This window comes from Aethalodelphis obliquidens, unplaced genomic scaffold (genome assembly GCF_003676395.1).
Source record: "Aethalodelphis obliquidens isolate GAN/ISIS:26980383/991018 unplaced genomic scaffold, ASM367639v1 scaffold6, whole genome shotgun sequence".
In the NCBI taxonomy this organism is placed as follows: Eukaryota; Metazoa; Chordata; class Mammalia; order Artiodactyla; family Delphinidae; genus Aethalodelphis; species Aethalodelphis obliquidens.
In genome coordinates, this window is record NW_020837950.1 from 4,624,612 (window position 1) to 4,645,736 (window position 21,125).

The window sequence follows — 21,125 nt, forward strand, 5'->3', positions numbered from 1 at the left end:
TCTAAGAAAAATGGCTGCACAACCATATGCAGTTATTTACCTCTGCCAAGCCCTGGGTCTAGGTATGTTTGCTGGATGAAACAACTGGGTATGTTTGCTGCAGGATTCTGGGGTTCATATTTTCACTTTAGGGCCATCCTGTGGTGAGGCCCTGGTTCATGTCTGGCCAGAGGAGAAGATTTTGCCACAATAGGTTTTTCACTGGCAGTGAATATTTTTATGGGCAGAAGAGTGGAGAACAAAAATGAAAACAACTTTTTTGTTGCTTCTGATACCATACTCACAGTTGAGATGTAACTCAACTCGTTCATTTTCTGGTGGGGAAGCAGAGCTTAGAGAGGTTAAATGTTTTGACCAAGATTATAATGATATTCAGTAGCCAAGTCCAGGGCTCTTGTCTTCTGACTCCTAGGTCCATGCATATTTTAAAAATACCACATTGTTTCTAAATTTTTAGAAGAGTTTCTTAGGCGAGCTTCTGAAGGTTCAAAAGACTACAGGAAAATAATAACCTCAGGGAGACTCTGGCTGAGTGAATAATGGATTATTTAGATGATAGGTCATTTTTCTTCAGCTTTATAATAAGCGATATTTCTGTAGTAGATTACAAGTAAAAAACATTGGAAATGTGCCAAAGATGTCATAGGACTTCTATGTTTAGAAATTGTTTTCAATGGGAATAGTTTAGCCTAGGATAAATAAACATTTTAGGAACAGCTGTCCAAAGAACAAGCAAAAGTCTTAATTTTTCTATCCATTGAAATTCATCCAGAAGCAAAAAAAGTTGGACTGAGTAGTGAGGAAAATGATTTCATTCACATAGAATAGACACTTAAAGTATTTAGGAAGACAATTAATAAGAATTAAAGAGATTCCCCTATGAAGGAAAGTATACATTTTCCTTTGGGTACATGAAAGAAGACAAATTAGTGAGGGTATGCCAGGTTCTAGATAAGACGTCTTAATTAAGATGTCAGTTTTCTTCTAATTATTTTGTGAAAGTATGCATAAGCTTGGAAGTATAAGTGAATGACAATAGGTGAGAAATTCCTGAAGATAATGAGTACACCAGGAGTATTTGTGCCAACAGATGATAAACACTATTATGAAAAGTTACAATAATTAAAAGAATGGTACTGATACAAAAACTGATTGTTAATGAGCGAATAGGAAGCATATTTGAGTATGAATTTAGTTTATGATAATAAAATCAGTGACAAAATTTTAGTAAAGGTACTGAGAAGAACTGATTAAATGTTGAGGAAGAATTTTTAAATTTTTGTCGTATAACACCCCAAGACAGATTTAAATGGAGTGAATATAACTAAAAGAGAGTTAAAAGAAAATAGAGGTAAATATATATCTGATCAAAATGGGGACGCTTTTTCTTTTTAGCCCATTTTATATAAATGAATTTGAAGAGCAACAGAAGTACTTGATTTGGCAAATAGTTATTCTAAGCAAAGAGTATGTTAATAATATAGACTTTTAAGGAAGAAAAAATGATATATCAAAATCTGGCAGTTGTGGAGGAAATAAAGCCACTGATCTGAAAGTTCTTAAACTGAGAACCTAAGTTCACATTCCATTCAAATGGGACAATCGACTTTAATTAGAAGTCAGTTTCCTTGTCATACATGGACAGTAACTTGATGTGGTGTTTTGCACCTGGTTCCTGCCAGGAATTTTACCATCTGGTTGTTAAATTATCGGCGGCTTGAAATCAGCCATGATGGGAGTATTTCCATGATGGAAATTAGCAAATGCTGCAAATCAGGACACAATTTTTTTTTTTTAAAAAAAGAGGCGTTTACCAGCTTATCGCTTGAAATAAGATTTGGTTTGTTAGCATAAAATAAGATAATATGCAAAATATCTTAATAAATATTAAATAATGTTTTGTTTCCATAAGAAGTGAATGGTGTCTGGTTTGAGATTCCTTCATTCATGAAGGAATTTTGAGGTATACCTTGCCTTATATAGCAAATTGTGTTTGTGCGCTGAACCCATCAAACAATGCTTTCATATTGTACCTCTCAACATGTATAGCGTGCACATTACTTTTCTTTTCTTCTCTCCAGAAACAGTTGCTTTCAAATGTACTGTTTTGCTTTGGATGGTTGGTTGAAAGATACACCAATCCACCTGGCCTCCCCAGAAGTTGAAGTTTTCTTTCATTCCCTAATCTGATTTTGCTATCTTTGTTTCTGCTTTCAATTTGTCTACCATATAACCTGATTTGTGTTTTTGACATTTTATTGTAATTGACTTAGTAAACTGTTTTCTTCTCTTGGTCCAAGTACATTATTGTTTTAAGCTTTGGCCTGGCCTGCTGTTTATTGTGACTCTTCTCAGGCACCTTTGGTTTTGGCTGACAGGAATAGAGTAGGCTTTTCTTTCTTTTTTAAAAAAATATTAGACTTTTTTTTTTTTTGTGAAGAGCAGTTTCAAGTTTACAGAAATTTGAACAGAAAGTACAGAGAGTTCCCATGTACCCGCTTCTGCTACCCACCCCTCCCAGCCCTGCCCATTTCCCCTACTATTGATATTTTACGTTAATGTGATACATTTGTTACAATTGATGAACCTACATAGACATATCATAATCACCCAAAGTCCATAGTTTACAGTATCAGTCTTGGTGTGGTGCATTCTATGGGTCTTGACAAATGTATAATGGCATGCATCCATCATTGCAGCGTCATACAGAATAGTACTGTGCCCCTAAAAATCCTCTGTGTTGGGCTTCCCTGGTGGCGCAGTGGTTGAGAGTCCGCCTGCCGTTGCAGGGGACGCGGGTTCGTGCCCCGGTCCGGGAGGATCCCACATGCCGCGGAGCAGCTGGGCCCGTGAGCCATGGCCGCTGAGCCTGCGCGTCCGGAGCCTGCGCTCCGCAACGGGAGGGGCCACACCAGTGAGAGGCCCACGTACCGCAAAAAAAAAAAAAAAAAACCTCTGTGTTCCACCTATGTATCCTTCCCTCCCTCCAACCCCTGGCAGTCACTCATCTTTTTATTGTCTTGATAGTTTTGCCTTTTCTGGAATGTCAAATAGTTGGAATCACACAATATGTAGCCTTTTCAGATTGGCTTATTCTACTTAGTAACATGCATTTAAGTTTCCTCCAAGTCTTTTCATGGCTATATAATTCATTTCGTTTTAGCACTGAATAATACTACATTGTCCGATGTACCAGTTTGTTTATCCATTCACCTACTGAAGGACATCTTGATTGGTTCTAAGTTTTGGCAATTATGAATAAAGCTGCTAAAAACATCCGTGTGCAGGTTTTTGTGTGTATATGTTTTCAACTCCTTTGGGGAAATACCAAAGAGCACAGTTGCTGTATTGTGTGGTAAGAATATATTTAGTTTTGTAAGAAACCTTCAAACTGCCTTCCCTTTTACATTTTCACCAGTGGTGACTGAGAGTTCCTGTTGTTCCACATCCTCACCAGCATTTGTTTTTGTCAGTGTTATAGATTTTGATCATTGTAATAGTTGTGTAGTGGTGTTAACTGGAAAAAAAAAAAAAAAAAAGCACAACCTAAAAGTTGAGAATTGTGTGTGCTGAGGACTTTGGCCTAGGACGCAGCCTCTAAGATAGCTCTGAGGGACTGCTCCTGAGAGGTAAGGGAGGAGCTAGGATATATAGGAGTTTTTGCAACAAAAAACCAGGTCGTTGGAACATCAAAAGATTACTGTTAATTAAAAAAACCCAGACATCTCATGTTAGGGAATTTAGCACTTTCCTGTGTGCTAAATTCATTAGCACATAGAAAGATGCAAGAGTCTGGGCTCGTTGAAATCATTCCTTTGATATGCACCTTAACTATCTAGGGCCAGTATCCTGTTTTTCTCCATCCTGAATCCCCTCAGAGTGCATGTTGGGGGGGCTGCAGTGGCTAATGGCTTGATGTTGGCAGCACCCTTTGTTTACTGATATGGCAGGTGACATTTTCCATCCACAGTGGTATCTCATTGTTGTCTTAATTTGCATTTCTCTGAAGACGTATGATGTGGAGCATCTTTTCATATGCTTACTTGTCATCTGTATGTCTTCTTTGGTGAGGGGTCTGTTCAGATGTTTTGCCCATTTTTTAATTGGATTGTTTATCTTCTAAGTGCATTTTAAGAATTGTTATATAGTTTGGATAACAGTTTACCGGATATGTGTTTTGCAAAGGTTTTCTCCCAGTCTGTGTCTTTTCATTCTCTTAACAATATCTTTTGCAGAGCTGAAGTTAGTAATTTTAATACAGCTCAGTTTATCAATTTTTCTTTCATGGGTTGTGCTTTTAGTGTTGTGTCTAATAAAGTCATAGCTAAACCCAAGAACTGTTAGATTTTCTCCTTCTTATAGTCTGGGAATTTTATAGTTTTGCATTTTACATTTCGATCTATGACCTATGATCCATTTCGAGTTAGTTTTTGTAAAAGATGGAGGTTCTGTGTCTAGATTTTTGGGGTGGGGGCATGTGGATGTCCAGTCATTCCAACACCATTTGTTGAAAAGTCTTTTTCCATTGATAGCCTTTGCTTCTTTGTCAAAGATTAGTTTCACTTGACTCTGTCTTTGTGAGTCTGTTCCTGGGCTCTCTATTCTATTCCACTGATCTATTTATGTATTCTTTCACTAGTACCATACTATCTTGTTTACTGTAGCATTAAAGTAAGTTCTGAAGTCGGGTAGTGTCAGTCCTCCAACTTTCTTGTTCTTCAATATTGTGTTGGCTATTCTGGGTCATTTGCTCTTTATATAAACTTCAGAATCGGTTTGTTGATAGCCACAAAATAACTTGCTGGGATAGGCTTGCTTTTTAAACTAAGAATTTTGCTTTTGCCTTTTAAAATAAGAGATATTTTTGACTTTTGGTCTTGTTCAAAGACCATTTACCTTATACCTTTTCTTTCTTAGGTTGTCATCAACATGTTTACTACTAACCAATATAAGTAAATAATTATAATAAGCAATTGTGTGGTATTTTGTTACTTTTCTGTATTATATAAATCTCTTCGTAAATATGTGTGCGATATGCATGTATATATAAGATTATGACCACAAAGTAGTAATTTTTTATCCCTAAAGACCTGTTTTTGGGGGTGAGGGTACTGCAGGCAGCTTTCATAGACTCCACTGGGGTCTTTTTAAAACTACATCCACCTTCCCCTACTCATCCTTATCTAAAACACCTCAGTCACTGAGTCACTGTGCATTTTGGGGGATGTTACTGTTTAGTGTTGTGCATAAGAATATAATAGAGCTAGAAAACACTGAGAACCGCTGCTGTAAAGTAATGAAACCAAACATGTATCAGCTTAGGGTTTTTGTGTCTCTTCTCCCTTGTCTGTTCTCCTTCATTGAAGTTCAGTTTATCTTATAAAGGTATAGGAGTCTTATGAGCATGAAAAAGGTAATTTTTAAATGAAACATGCTAAGAACAGTGCTATATAGAGAGTTAGCTGTCTAAAAATACTGTATTTATGTTTTATTTGCACCTTATCTAAGAGAAAGAGTATACATGCTAGGTTAATTTTTATATTTTATCTTAATTTTATATGTTAATTATTCAGGTCTTACTTTATTCTTATTATTATCAGAGTTTTATAGATTTATATTCCAAGGATGTTTAATCTGACATTGGGTTTTTACAACTTGTAATTCAATGCCTGAATTGTGTTAGGAGTTACACTCTAACATTTATGTCTTTATTCTCCCATAGGCTTATGTAAAATTTTCAAAAAATTTTAATAGCATGTAGAGAAATAGGATTGTTTAACCTCATAAAATATTTAACTCAAGCAGTCTGGTGACATCCGGTTAATCTAGTTATGTGTAAACTAGCATTCTTACCCTGCTTAGAGTGACCATCCCTTTTTCTTAACTCTTAGCAGAATATGAGAAAAAAATCACATATTTTCACCAAAGCTGAACATTATAATGAAATACACAATTTGGGGAAACCACTTTGATAAATGAAAAGTATTATTTAATTTTTATTTATTTTTAAAATATTAGTGAGGTTAAATATTATTTTCATGGTTACTGGCTTCTTCTGTTATATCTTTTGTAGCTTGTTTCTTCATGTCCTTTGTCCAGTTTTCAGTTTGGGGGTGTGGGTCTTTTTCTAACTGATTTCATTAGAGCTTTGTGGATGGAGGTAAAAGTGATTAACTCTTAATAAGTAATTTTCATTAAAATTTGATTTTTTAAAAAATTGAAGTATTTTTATTTTGGAAAATAATGCAGGTCTTTGGAAGATAAACCTTTATCTGGAAGATAAATACTGGTTTCCCTAAAACTTTTGGCTGTATTGGCAAATTTCTTAAAATATGCAATTATGATATGTAGGAATATTTGTTTATGCTTAATTTATGTTTATGATTTTTTAGGAAGTAGAAGACAGTAAGGGTGAGTTTTTGAGAGGTCATTTTAACTAAAGTTTTTTCTTTTTGAGGAGACTTTAAAGGTTACAATGTTGTTAAGATTATACTTCATCAGAGTCTAGAATTCAAGTGCCAAAGTCTATCATAGCTTCTTGTTTAAAACGTTTATTGTAAAGTTAAAGCCAAAGAAACTTTGTAACTCTCTTATGATCTTATGAATCTTAATTAAAATATATATTTTGTATCTGCTGCCATAAGTCAAAATCTTAAAAGTGTTTCATCCTCATTTTTATTTCTAAAATGTAAATTAAAATTCTAGAAACTATCTGGGTAGGCTTTTTCACTATTTTATGATTCCCAAGAGTTATTCAACGTGTGTGGATATAAAATATAGAATATTCTTAATGACTCAGAATAAATTTTTAAAATTTAAGATCTCCTTTCCCCACAATGACGTTTGTTAACACATTCTCTCCTTTATAATACACAGTGTTGGATCATGAAACAGAGTAAACAAACAAGTCATTGTTTAAAATAAATAGTGTGCACTGTGTTCAAAGGACTGTGAATTTTTGTTTTGAATTGTTATTATATAATTTTAGTTCTAGAATACATTACATATTATATTTTAATTTTATGTGATACAAAGATATTTATTTTAGATGCAATATTAACAGTTTATAACATTCTTTAGATTATTATTTTAAATATTTAAGCATCATGAATGACTAACTTCTAATCTTAACCTTGGAGGAAAATATTCTGTTCTATAAAAAATAAGTAAGTAAATGAAGATAATGAATAGGACATGAAAGTAAGCCATTCTTTGGTATTTGGAAGTTCAGTCTTTTTTTTCCCCCTGGCTGCACCGCACAGCTTGTGGGGTCTTAGCTCCCTGACCAGGGATTGAACCCGGGCCCTCAGCTGTGAAAGTGTGGAATCCTAACCACCAGACTGCCAGGGAACTCCCGGAAGTTCAGTCTTTCAAAAATATTTATTTTTCTTAAATTTGAAAATTATTTTTTCTGAAGTGACTGCCATAACCTGACTTTATATTGCTTTCTAGAATTTTCTTTGGGTGTTATCACAGTCACCTTTAGATATCTTGACACATACTATGTTTGGTAGAGTAGGGTTTTCTTTTTTTTTTAAGTTGACGGAACAATTCCTTATAAGTTGGGAGTGTGTTTATTTAGATTAAATTTATTGTCCTGTGGTTATATACACACATACACGTAAGCAGAAATTCAGTCTTTGAAAAACTGTGTTCTGCTTCCTGTTTCAAGGAGGGAGTTATTTATAGGACAGCATATTGAAAGGGTAGTATCTAGAGATCAGCCTGAGGGAGAGGAGCACATTCTTGGAGGTTCTCTGTGAATATTCCAGGCCAAAGGGATGTCACAAGCTGAGGTTAGAGAATGGGAGGGTCTATAATATACAACAGCCTGGAAGATCGAGGTGACTGGATAAACTGTAGATAAAAGCCAGGTAGACTGCCCAGGTAGTCAAAGGAACAGAACAGGTGAAGATAAACGGCAAGCAGTGGTGTGTGCTCTCTTTGTGCCACACTTGATGCGAAGCCCTGTTTGCCAGGTACAGTTGATATCATCCCTATCTCTCCTTTGAATGATTCAAAGAAAAGTCCTATGAGTCATGTTTTATTTCCTTCATTGCACATAACTTTGTTTAGAATTCATTTGTTCATTCAATACATATTTATTGTATACCTAGTATATATATACCAGGCACTGTTCTAGGCTCCTGGGACTCATCAGTGAACAAAAAAGACAGAAGAGGATCTTTGTTCTAATAGCATTTACAACGGTAGGGTAGGGAGAAAAAGAGTACATAGTAAACATAACTAAATTATAGTTACGTTGGGCAGTATGTTAGAAGGTGACAAGTGTAATAGACAAAAATAGAGTCTGGTGATACAGATTGGGAGATCTGGATGGGATTTAGGGGGAGGATACATATTAAATAGGGTGGTTATGGTTGGCCTAATTGAGTTGATTATTAAAGTACAGTTCTTTTGTTTCTTTTATTTTTAGCTTCAGCACAAGTCAGCAAAGTGAATAAGTACTGCACTTCTTCCAACTTTCATTCCACTTTGGGGAAAAAGAATATCATCATGTCAAGCATTACAATTGACCCGGATGTCAAGCCTGGTGAATATGTCATCAAGAGCCTCTTTGCAGAATTTGCTGTTCAAGCTGAAAAGAAAATTGAAGTTGTAATGGCTGAACCCTTGGTGAGTAGAGCTGACCTATAAATCCAATATTTTCTTGACTTGCATTAACCATTATATTACAAATTTTCCAAAGAAAATAATATACTTGAAAAAATATTAAAGGAAGCCAATCTGAAAAGGGTACGTACTGTGTAATTCCAACTGTATGACATTCTAGAAAAGGCAAAGCTGTGGAGACAGTAAAAGATCAGTGGTTGCCAGGGGGTGGGGTAGGGGTGGGATGAATAGGCAGACACAGAGGATTTTTAGGACAATGAATATATTCTGTATGATATTATAATGGTGGATACATGTCATTATACATTTGTCCAAACCCATAGAATATGCAACACCCGTTGTGAACTGTAGTGCAATCTGTAGACTTTGGATGATTAGGCTGTGTCAGTGTAGGTTCATCTGTTATAACAAATGCACCCCTCTGGCGTGGAATGTCGATGATGGCGGGGGCTACGCGTGTAAGGGCACAGGGGAATATGGGAAGTCTATCCTTCCACTCAGTTTCGCTGTGAACCTAAAACTGCTCTCAAAAATAAAGTCTTCAAAAAAAATTAAGGGGTAGGCCAGTAGTAAAGTGATGATCTAAAAAGCTGTAATGACTCTAGAACCCACTTTGATAAGTTACTGCAGGTCACCAAAGAACAAAAATGGATTTCACCAATGGGAATTGTTGAGACAGATAAAACGTAAGAGAAAACCTAAAACATTCTGTGAGTTAACGATGTGACAGTAGCCAGACTTATAATGAACACGTAAACAGCTTTGAACTTACAGTACAGGAGGATACTTAAAGAATGTGAGGAGCTCTGTGTGAGTCGAGCTTATGGTGACGAAGGAAGAAAAAGACCAAAAACAAATGTCTGGGTTGGATTCTAACGAATTGTGGTGGCTATTATGATAGATAATACAGTGGTTGGGCAGTAAGAGGGAGAACAGATGAAAGGCAAAGACTGTTTAGTTATTGTATATAATTCAGGCTGGAATGAAAAGAGCTAGGGAACTAGGGCATTAACAGTGGAGAAGTGGTTGCAGAAAAAAGTGAGATAAACAACAGAAGCAGAATCAGTAGAACTTGACACATAATTAGGAGTAGGTGTTTCGAGTGAGAGTGAAGGGTTAAAGATTTTTTGAAGTGTTAGAAAAGATGGTAGTGTATTTACTTAGGTAAAGAAAACAGGAATATTATTGGGGTAGTAAAGGTGATTAAGATAATTTTTCCTTTGTGTATGTTAAGCTTGAGCTACTAGCGATCTAAACCATGTGGAACTATTTGATTGGTAGCTGGAGATTCCTTTTGGGAACTCACAAGAAATATAGATTTTGGCATCATCTACATGAGGATGATAAAGCTAAAAGAGCACATGATAATATCAAGGGAAGAGAGTATAGAATAGCATTATTATTGTCAAATAACATAGAGAGGCAGAACACAGTGAACACTGAGGAAGAGCATATTGGACTTGGAAATTAAACAGCCTGAGAACAGTTTTAGCAGGATGATATAACTTTAGGAAGCAACTCTTTGGGTTTGAAGGGAATGGATATGGGATTATCAAGATCACGCTGGTAGGTTAGAAGTACGGTGATGATAATGAAGATGGAGGTAGAGGATGTAATAGCTAAAATTTATTTATTCCTTACACAACTGGATTAGCGATAGGTCTTCACTGCCACTTTGAGACTCAGGGGTTTGTTACTTGTCTGAAGCCCAAAGCCAATAAGCAGCAGAGTGAAGAGTTAGGCTTAACTCAATCTGCTGTCCTTCCTCAGAAGGAAGGGAGGAAAGGAACGGAAAAGAGAATAATGATGACCTAAGAAAGAAGGGAAGTTGAGGAAGTATCATAGGTTCTTAATTTTCTTAGTGAAGTAGGACTTAGCATTACTCATAATATGATGGTATGTGTGTGGGTACATGCATGCCTCGAGTTTCTTTCTGATCATTAAATAGAGGAAACTACTCTGAAGAAAGCATCTATGAAATAATGTATTTGAGGTTTAATAAATAATAATAGGTAAAAGATCATTAACCAAAATGTATATTTTAAAGCTGTGTATCTCACTATATTCAATTTAAGTCATTCCACGATTACTTTCTGCATATCAAATTAATGTTTTTATACCAATGTATATATATTTTACAGCATGTATAAAATATAAAATTCTGTTTTAGAAATTAGGATTACAAGAGTCTATAGATATGAATTAGTGATTATAAGGCTTGATTAGAAATGTACTTACTCTATAAAATGTTATTTTCTTCATCCATGGTCTATGAATTACATGATAGATTGCTACACTAGCCTACTTAAATAACATACAGTCAGAAAGGGAACCACTTTTTAAAAAATACATTAGAAAAAGTTTATGGAGCGCGGTGACTATGGTTGATAATACTATATTGTATAACTGAAATTTGCCAAGAAAGTAGAACTTAAGTGTTCTCACCAAAAAAAAAAAAAAAAAAAAAAAAAAAAAAAAAATGAATATATGAGGTGATAGATGTTTTAATTAACTTGAAGGTGGGAATCCTTTCACGGGTATATATGTACATATCGCATTGTATACTTTAAATATATTACACTTTTATTTATTACTTATATCTCAATAAGCCTGAAAAAATGTTTATTAAAATTTTTAAACTTAGATAAAAGTAGAGATTATAGTATAATGAACCCTCAGCAATCAGCTGGCTTCAGCAATTTGCAACTTACACAGCACATATTTAAAACTTACCTATTTTATAAAATATTTTTAAACAGCACCATGTGCTATGGTCCTAAGAGCTCTAAAATATTTTATATTCTTAAAGGAATTTTAATTTTGAAATGTGAAAGTCTTCAGAGTAAAACAGTTAAAATACGAGTGAAACTTCCTAATTTGAATGAGTCTATAATATGGTGATTTTCCATCTTTCTCCTTCCTTTTTCTCCCAATGCCATTGTTACTGTCCTAGCTCAGGGCCAAGTTCTGTCATATTAGGCCATTGCATTAGCCTTCTACGCAGTCAAGAAGTGGTCCACTTCCTTCCCGTTTTCCTTGTTCTCACCAGACTTTTCCTCATCTAAAATACAAATATTATTGCCTTTCTGCTTTAGAAATCTTGCTTCCTTTTCATTGCTATGGATTAAATTAAAGTTCTTGGTGAGTCATTTCAGCCTCTTCACAGCCTCGTTACAGTCTGTGTAATGTCTCATGATTCTCCTATCCTGATGTGTGCTGTGACACTTAAAAGTATCCTCTAGGGCTTCCCTGGTGGCGCAGTGGTTGAGAGTCCGCCTGCCAATGCAGGGGACGCGGGTTCGTGCCCTGGTCCGGGAAGATCCCACATGCTGCGGAGCGGCTGGGCCCGTGAGCCATGGCCGCTGAGCCTGCGCGTCCAGAGCCTGTGCTCCACAACGGGAGAGGCCACAACAGTGAGAGGCCCGCGTACCACAAAAAAAAAAAAAGTATCCTCTATATATTCTGTTGTTCTGATGTATTTTTTATTTTTCTCTCAATCTAAAATGCTTTTTTGTTCAAAGTGTCATTTTATTTTTATGTCATTTATTTATTTATTTTTGGCTGCGTTGGGTCTTCGTTTTTGCACGTGGGCTTTCTCTAGTGTGGTGAGCGGGGGCTACTCTTCTTTGTGGTGCGCGGGCTTCTCATTGCAGTGGCTTCTCTTGTTGCGGAGCACGGGCTGTAGGTGCGCAGGCTTCAGTAGTTGTGGCCCGTGGGCTCTAGAGCACAGGCTCAGTAATCGTGGCACATGGGCTTAGTTGCTCCGCGGCATGTGGGATCTTCCTGGACCATGGCTCGAACCCGTGTCTCCTGCATTGGCAGGCGGATTCTTAACCACTGCGCCACCAGGGAAGTCTTAAAATGCTTTTAATTCCTCTGTTTTTAAACCTCTACTCATTCTTCCAACTTCCCACATCTTCCCTCTAACATAGTGATCCTTCCCCAAACTAAATGAATCTTTGTTTTACCATAATAATTTGTTCATACTCCTCGATTCTGACATTGTCATATTATGGTTAATTGCTTACATGTTTATCTTTTCTGATGTGAGCTACTTGATATCAGGAACCAGGTCTCTTTTTCCTCTGTACCTGCAGCACTGCCCTTGGTGGTAGGTGCTTAGTAAAAGTTTGTATTTTAAATTGAATGTAGCCTTAAGAACATTGCTGTGGCCTGTGCCCTTTTTCTTCTAACAAAGCATAGTATCATTGTGTTAGCCAGAGCTTCTGATAGTTCTTTCAGAATAGTCTGATGTTGACTATATTTTATTCATTCATTTACCAGTTAATTTCAGAAACATCTGCTGTGTAATTGAAAATGAGATTATTAAGTTATGGTGAGTAGTGGTGAGGATTCCATTAGAAAATAGGTGCTTCTACCCCATCATCACACTTAAGAGAGAAGAGGCATCCCTGCTTACTCCTCCTGACACACCAGGAAAACCCCCAGTGTTGTAGACGACAGCAGCCAGGGACAAACACTGGCTGAGAAAGTACCCATCATATTTTACAGATTTTACCCGCCTCACTCCTATATACCAGCGTAATTTCTTCTTGTCTGAATCAGATCTCTGCCAGCTTTGTTTCATTTATGTCCAAGTCTGAGTAGATGGTGTATCGTTTACCCAGCCTCAAGATTAGATAATGAAAATACATTTAATCTAACAGTATCACAAGGTTTTTATTATAGCTTCAAATGCGTTTATTGTGATCTCATTTATTTTAAAATTTATTTTGTACCCTTTCCAGTAATAAACAGCCATTCAAGATGACTCTCTTGCGTTCTTGAATGAAACTGTCATGGGGTCTCTTTAAAGAAAACAGCATCCACGAGTTGATACATAAAAGGAGGCTAGCATGTCTCATGGTCAGATGGACAGTAGGTTACACGAAAACTTAGAAGCACAAATGTGAATGGCTATTGCTAAAAGAATTTAATCAATCACTAAAATGAGAGAACTGACCTTTTCATTCTCATATTAGAAGCCACAATAAAAGGAGGTTAAGGAAGGCAAAAGATTCGAAGATTAGCTGAGCTTGACTTTAGCCACAATTTCATTTTTATCTTAGAAGGAAGACTCAAGAAGGAAGGGCAGGGCTTCCCTGGTGGCACAGTGGTTGAGAGTCCACCTGCCGATGCAGGGGACACGGGTTCCTGCCCTGGTCCGGGAAGATCCCACATGCCGCGGAGCGGCTGGGCCCGTGAGCCATGGCCGCTGAGCCTGGGCGTCCGGAGCCTGTGCTCCCAAACGGGAGAGGCCACAACAGTGAGAGGCCCGTGTACCGCAAAAACAAAAAACGAAAAACAAGGAAGGGCAACCATTGAATAAAAATGCAGCTTGCAAACTATGCAATCAAATACCTTAGGTTTCTTTCTTCCTAAAAGGAGGTAGCTCAATCCTGGGTAATGATCCAGACACATCCAAGCTTATCTGTTACTGTTTTAGATTGCCAGTTACCAGAAAAGGAGAGAGGAAAAAGGGCTTTAACCAATCACCTGCTGATTTAGACTGTATGTACTTGGTTTAGGCCCAGCATTTTTACAACTCTGCACTGTCCACTGTTTTTTTGATAATATTAAATATGTATTTTAAAGAGTTTCTGATCTCTTATTTCCTCCAAACTGCATTTTTCTGTTAGTTTCCACTTCTCCTCACATGCTTATTATAACATATTGTATGTTATTTATTATGATTGAGACACTAAACAGCTGATTGGAAGCTCTGTGTACATGGAGGGGCCTTTTTGACTGTGGTCTTTAGTGTGTAATCATCTGAACCATCAATGTCAGATCTTTTGTTGGAAGCTAGAGTCCCTTGGAGGAGTCCTTCAGTAGCCCAAATGGGAGGGTTTAGACTTGGCTGCTAGCATTCTGGGGATGTAGAGACAGAAGATAACTGGGGGTTTTGATATTTAGTATATACCTTTTTACTTAAGCTCCCTGTCTTCAGTGTGGTACGTTGTCTTCAACTGTAGTATCCCCCGGTCGACATCTCTGTTTTGCCCTTTCGTAAGAAGGGCGGTTCCTCTGTGAGTAGGTTGGAGGGACAGCCAACCTGCTAAGTAGAGTGGGTGAAGGGAATGGGAGGGAGGGTCTAAATGTTTCCTAAACTATCGTTCAACCAGTCCTCTTATTTTTAACTTCACCTTCACCCACACTTTCATAGTACTGAAATTCTCCACTTCCTGAGCCTTTGGGGAGTTCCAAGGTACTGACTGGATTATCTTTCCTTCACTCTGCATGGCAAGCTTACTCACTTCCCTCTGATTGTGACTTAAATGTCATCTTCTCAGTGGTCATTCTAAAACCTTCACCTCCATTGCAACTTCCTATCCTAGAAATAGGATAGGGGACAGGGGACACGGGTGTCTAAGATAATATATATTTTCTTTGCTCTGTCATTAGACTTTTAGCTGTTCAAGGACAGCGATTGTTTAGGAGAGATTGCCATCTTTAGCTGCAAATTATTGAAATATTTCAGTATCACTGTTATGCTGTGAAAATCTTTTCAGTAAATTCTTTTGCTTTCCCCGGAAGCTACATGTTGCTGTTGGTCCTCTATACGTAGATACTAAAGGGTCAAATTAGAGTGTAAAGGATTGTGCACCTTAGATTCATTATTGATCTATTATATTCTTATGAAATAATAACATTATAAAAAGTGGAAATAGTTTTAAAGGTTATGTAATAAAAATAATGACCCTTCCTTCCATTCTGGATCAAGATCATCACTGTCCCTAGTCTTTAGTACACCATTTTTCATGTCTATTATTTATCAATCTCTGTAGCACCCTCCATCTTTTATTTTTTTAAAAAAACACAAATGGGAGTTTTTATATGTATATTTTTTCTGTCCCTATTTTTATTTTAACAACGTAAATCAGAGATTGTTCTATTATCAGCCCATATATATTTGTCTCTTTCTCTCTAATGTTGAATATTATTTCAATAAAAGAAAGTACTGTAAATTTTTTTTTTTTACCAGTCTCTATGGATAAGCTGTTTGGGACTTACCCCAACTTGAGGCTACTGTGAAAAAAAATACTACAGTAAACATTCTGGTACATAAGTCTTTGCATTCGTCTATATGTGAATATAGAGAATAATTTGCATTCTTTTTAGTTGTGTGGCAATGGGTTGCATGTACTATAAACATGTTTTAAATAGTTATCCTTTCAAAACCTCACATTGAAAGTACATCTGCTTGACAACGATTAGGCCATCCTGAACCATACTGTAATCAAACCGAGAGGTTAATACAGAGTCCTTGATTAGTAATTTATACAGCATTTAGTGCAGTACACTTACTTCATATTTTTGTACTGATGGTAACATGAGTGTTCTTTTGCATTCAAACATCATTTCTGAGTTCTTATTATGGAAAAAATAACTCATCCTCACTTTTTGGTTTAGGGAAAGCTCTGTGAGGATGTCAGATCTTCAGAAATCTTTGAGAAAGCATGAGTTTGTTGAGAAGTGAAAAGTGTGAGGTATAAGAAAACAGTGTAAGTGTTTCTGAGAAGGTTATTGCTCTCTTTTAGTCTGCTTGGCCATACTTTATTGTATAAACACCCTATGTGAGTAATAAACTACTTAGATCAACACTCCTCAAAATATTACTGAAGACCTTTAAATTTAATATTACAGTGAAAAGAGAGATCAAGTGAGGGGGATCAAATAAGTCAAATAAGTTGGTAAGAAACAGCTTATTATCTCTCCTACACCACCCCCAGCCCAGGTTTTAAATACACAATTCACATTAGGATAGCTCAGTAATTTTCAAACTTTTACATACTTTTAAAAACAACGTTCTAAAAAAACCAAACCAAAAAAAAAAAAAAACCACCAATGTTCTATTGGACTTGCTATGAGACTTACTGTTTTACTTAAATTTTAGAGGTAGTTAATTGGGCCTATATATTATTGGATGGGATCCTCATCATGTTACATGTTTGTAGTGTATAATACTTGGTTTTAGAAATTGATGACTTGTCTGCAAGATAATTACCAAAGTGTGCTTAGCATATAAGGGCTCAAGTGCCAAGGACATGCCAAAAACCTTTCCCTGTTAAGAAAGTCAAGCGCTGTGGAATTCAGGTATTTTACTGACCCCAATTAAATTAGTTAGAAATGTGCTTCTCTGATAGTTAGATTAGGAATTTTTAAATTTCAGTGGCAGATCCATTTGTGAGTTTATTTTCATGAAGTTATAGCAATAAATGAGAGAAGGAAATTGGGGCTCTTGGATAGATAAGCTTCAGAATATACATATTTCTAAATTCCAGTTTTTTTCATGCAAAAATGGCATTTGTTTTCCTATGATATATATTTCAATAAATATATTTGTTGAATAAAAATTCAATAAAAACATAAAGTATAAAGTTTAGAAAATCATCCTAAAAAATCTCAACAGAAGAATCAGTCATAATATATGTGAACATAATTTGAGACATCTCTTATGTTCAGTAAGTTAGGTAACTATATGTGGGGTAAGCAGCAAGGCAAGTAGGTAGAAAGGCTGACAGAAGGGGTCATGCTAGGTATGCTATTCTAAGTTAAACTAGTAATATTAAATTTTGTTTGTATTAGCAGATTAGAACCTTTCCTTGAAACAATCTAATTACAAATAAAACAAAAACAAAACCATCTCACGAATCTCAACTGTTTATTATCGGTAAGATTTCTAATATTTTGCATATATACTTTTTTTTTTCAATTGTAGGAGAAGCCATTATCTAGATCTCTTCAGAGGGGTGAAGATCTTCAGTTTGACCAGGTATGCCAATGTAGGGGGAATATTTTTTCCTGAAAGGAAAATGTTTATCCGCACAGTCTGATCCAAATACATCCAATATTAAGAGATTTATTTATTTCGTTTAGTGGTCCTGTATGTTTTTATACACTAGATTCAGTCTGGAACTGGTAGTCTGTTTTTTAAAAGAACAAATAGAATGAGTTATGAACTGTGAACTTCATAGAATGAGCTGTGGACTTTATTGATTTCTGTTCATTAAGCATTTTAAAACTTTGCTTTTCATTGGTACCCTCTTTACTATATGCCCTTTGAAAACTTCTTAAAAGATTTCCAGTCATATCCCTCAATCTTTCCTTGTATATAATTTTTACATAATAATATTTGACCTTTTAACATTTATTTTTTCCTGTTGGGGGTATCAGAACCTTTATACTGAAACATCCAGCCTGGTTCTCTCCCTTTCCACCCCATTTTGAAGGCGGAGCCAGAGACAAGGACTTGGTTCTGGGAAGAGATTCCAAGGAGGAGACTTGAGAGATTGAGGCAGGGAAGAGGAAGAACTGATAGAGATCACTGCTCTGGGCACTGGGGGTTCATTCCATTCTGAGAATCAAACCGAATGTCACCCATTTTTGTCTTTCTGAAGACTGGAGGGCTGGAGCATTTATCTGCAGCCCCCATCTCCAGCAGTTGAGGGTTGCCCTAAGAGGCATTAACTACTTGTATCTGTGCTTGTGCAAAGGCCAAGTGGACTGTCTGTGTCAAAAAGCCAAAGAAGCTTAAAAAGGAAGATATACAATGGCCAACCCTCCCCCTCCAAAGAAACCCTGCGAAACCAAAAACCTTTTTATATAATACCAATATCTCAAATTTAGTGGTAATCCTCTAATGTCAGTTCTTTCCTCTTGCTGATTTTGAATGTTAGATCAAGTGTTATTTTTGTCATAATTATGTTTGCTCAAGACTTATTTCATTATATGTTGATTGATTGTCTGCAAAACCCAATAACCCAGATCAGCTTTCTGTTGCCATCTAGTGTTCCCGAGCTACCCTTCTTATAATTGTGTATCTAGGAAATCGAAGTTAATGTTCATATTAGTCTGCTTGATCAGATGAAGATGACTGGTTAGGATGGCTTGGTGGAGGCTTGCCAAAACGCTGTGTTTCTGGATCCCATTCCAGTTCTGCTGACTCCGAATCACCAAGAGCAGTGCTCTGGCACCTGTATTTTGCAACAGCTCCCTAGGTGATTCTGAAGCACACACTTAGTAAATAGCCACTGGTCTAAGAAGAAACCATAAATAAGAAGGCTAGTTCTCTGTTACAGTAATAATAAGGTCACCTCATATAACCCTTTTCAAATCTTAATGCCATTACAAAAGGTACTAATTGCTACTAGTTATTAATTATTAATGTATTGTTAATATATTATTTTAAAGGTATTTAGATTATTCACATCTTGAATCCACTTTACTAATGATGAATGAACAATCAATATGAAATCTTTTTTTTTAAATATGAAATCTTATTAAACAACATTTTAAGGAAAACTTCCATTTCTTTTTTTATGTAAATGATTAATAAAACTATATATTATCATGCTCCATACCTTGATTTTTTTCCACAATAAAAAGCTGTGAGTGGGGTAAACTGCTTTAATATGTATTTACAGTAGCAGATGGTGTTTTGTTATTCCTTCTTTAGGTATTAAAAGGGATTTCCTTTGAGTGGTATTGTTCATTGTTAATGAAATATAAATTTTCAAAAGTGGTTAAATAAAATTAGAATCTTGTTTTTACTTTAATTCCCTATATTAGAAACTATTCACCTGTCACGTTATGGTAATTTATAAATAAAAGCATGATTAAAGGAAGGCAGAGATCATGAAAAAGAGAAAAAATATACATAATCAAACTGTTTCATTCTTTTTTATATGAGAAATACAAAATATTAGGAAAAATAAATGTTTAATTCCTAGAGCTATCAATTTATCTTCATTAACTGATAACTTCCTACAGTCGTGGAACTGAACGAGACCTTGAGTATTGCTGCAACCCGTAGTTTTTTAGTTAAGCAAAACAAAGTGAAGCATGTTTTACTGTATGCTAATTTTAAAATACTAATTTTACGAGCAATGGGTTGAATCAGATACAGAGTCTCTTATGAAGAGAGAATGTTTTTTCTCTGGATCCTCAAGATGAAGAGTGACCTTAGGGTTGACTAATGGTAGCTGGTGTACCTCTTACCACCACTACAGGCAAGTTGGGTTCGTTCATGAAATGAATCTGATAACTCACCTACAATTCAGATAGTTTAAGGGATACCTCAAATTGAGTTGCAGGTGTCCATCCCACTTCATTTATCTTTCTGCTGTTCATTTATATATTCTAAGCTTTAAAAACATGTATACAACACATTTCTAATATGTTTATTTGTATCACAAAGTAATTGTGTAATTATAATTCTCTGTTTGATGTCATAGCAGCACAGAATAAAGTGGAGCTTTTCCCCCAGTTCTAACATGGTGTAGTCTTCTCTGTTTCTGCATCTCTTCATCCCTTCTAGTGGCAACATTTTAGAACATTTTACTCACATGAGCAGAGAGGAACTGGCCCCGGGGGGATGGGGGTGTGGGGGGGAGGAAGTAGCTGTGGTTGTTTCATGTTCTGTGTTATACAGTTCACCCAGAGGTGTCATGTGTGTAATCAGGGATGTTACTGATGGTCAAGTTTTTACACATGTGAGTAGCATATGGAGGCAGGAAAAAGGTGGAAAGTCTCTGAGCTAAACTGAATGGATTTGGATAAATGTTAATAGCCGGTGAAACTTAGCTCACTTTACTTTATTACTTGGCTAAACCCCTAGCCCTTATTTTATCTTATTTTTTTTTAATATTTAAATGTAAGTGGCATTTTATGTATTTATTTTTTTCCCTTTTATTTTAAAACACATTTATTGCTTTGGAGTTACTGCGTTTAGTGTATTTTTATTCTAGAAATGTTACTCATTTCTAAGTGATTGCTAGTAGCCTGAGGAGCATGGCACTTTGATGTTGTATTTTACTTCTGGTAACGTCTTGTATTTTCAGTTGATAAGCTCTATGAGCTCAGTAGCAGAGCACTGTCTCCCTTCCTTACTTCGCACCTTGTTTGACTGGTACAGACGCCAGAATGGAGCTGAAGATGAGTCTTATGAGTATAGGCCTCGGTCTAGCACAAAATCTAAGGGGTAAGTGGCTCATTTTCTACTGTTCGACCTGGGCTCAAAACACTTCCAATGAAGCGGGTAATAGTGTTATCAACTGACGATTGTTATTGTTTGGTTACTTTTGTTATGAAGTGGTAACAAGGGGAAAAGATAGTCCATACTTAAACCGTAAATCGAGGAAAGATATCCGTTAAAGTAGGTGCTGCCCTGCAGGAGTCATCACTGGGACTAGTCATGCAAAACTGACTTTCTGTAGTTCAGTGAGGAGCCTTAACAGTCATGGAAGGAGTTAAGAAAATATTCAAAGGAAGTCCTGTTCACGTGGTTTGTGAAGGGAAACAGTTGTTGCGATACAGGAAGACTGCCAAAACCCTAAATTCTTATACCACGAGACTCTTCTTGGTGTTAAATCCTCGAACTTGTCTTCTCCTTCTTCAGATTTCCCAGGGAGATCGTGGCTTTAAGTAAAACGTCTATTTGTGTTCAGGTGATGGCCCATGGTTTAGAATTGTACTTCAGTAGATGCCAC

General features: G+C 36.2%; 1 protein-coding gene across 9 annotated transcripts in view; it reads left to right on the plus strand.

The window, feature by feature from the left end:
• FRYL (FRY like transcription coactivator) overlaps nt 1–21,125 on the plus strand; it is a 244,633-nt gene that overhangs the window by 99,712 nt on the left and 123,796 nt on the right. For all 9 annotated transcript variants that reach the window (XM_027103011.1, XM_027103012.1, XM_027103013.1 and 6 more), the window contains 3 exons: nt 8,438–8,637; nt 17,357–17,410; nt 20,478–20,617. In XM_027103011.1, coding sequence (XP_026958812.1) covers nt 8,518–8,637; nt 17,357–17,410; nt 20,478–20,617 — 314 coding nt within the window. In that variant the 5' untranslated portion in view covers nt 8,438–8,517. The remainder of the gene's footprint in view (nt 1–8,437; nt 8,638–17,356; nt 17,411–20,477; nt 20,618–21,125) is intronic.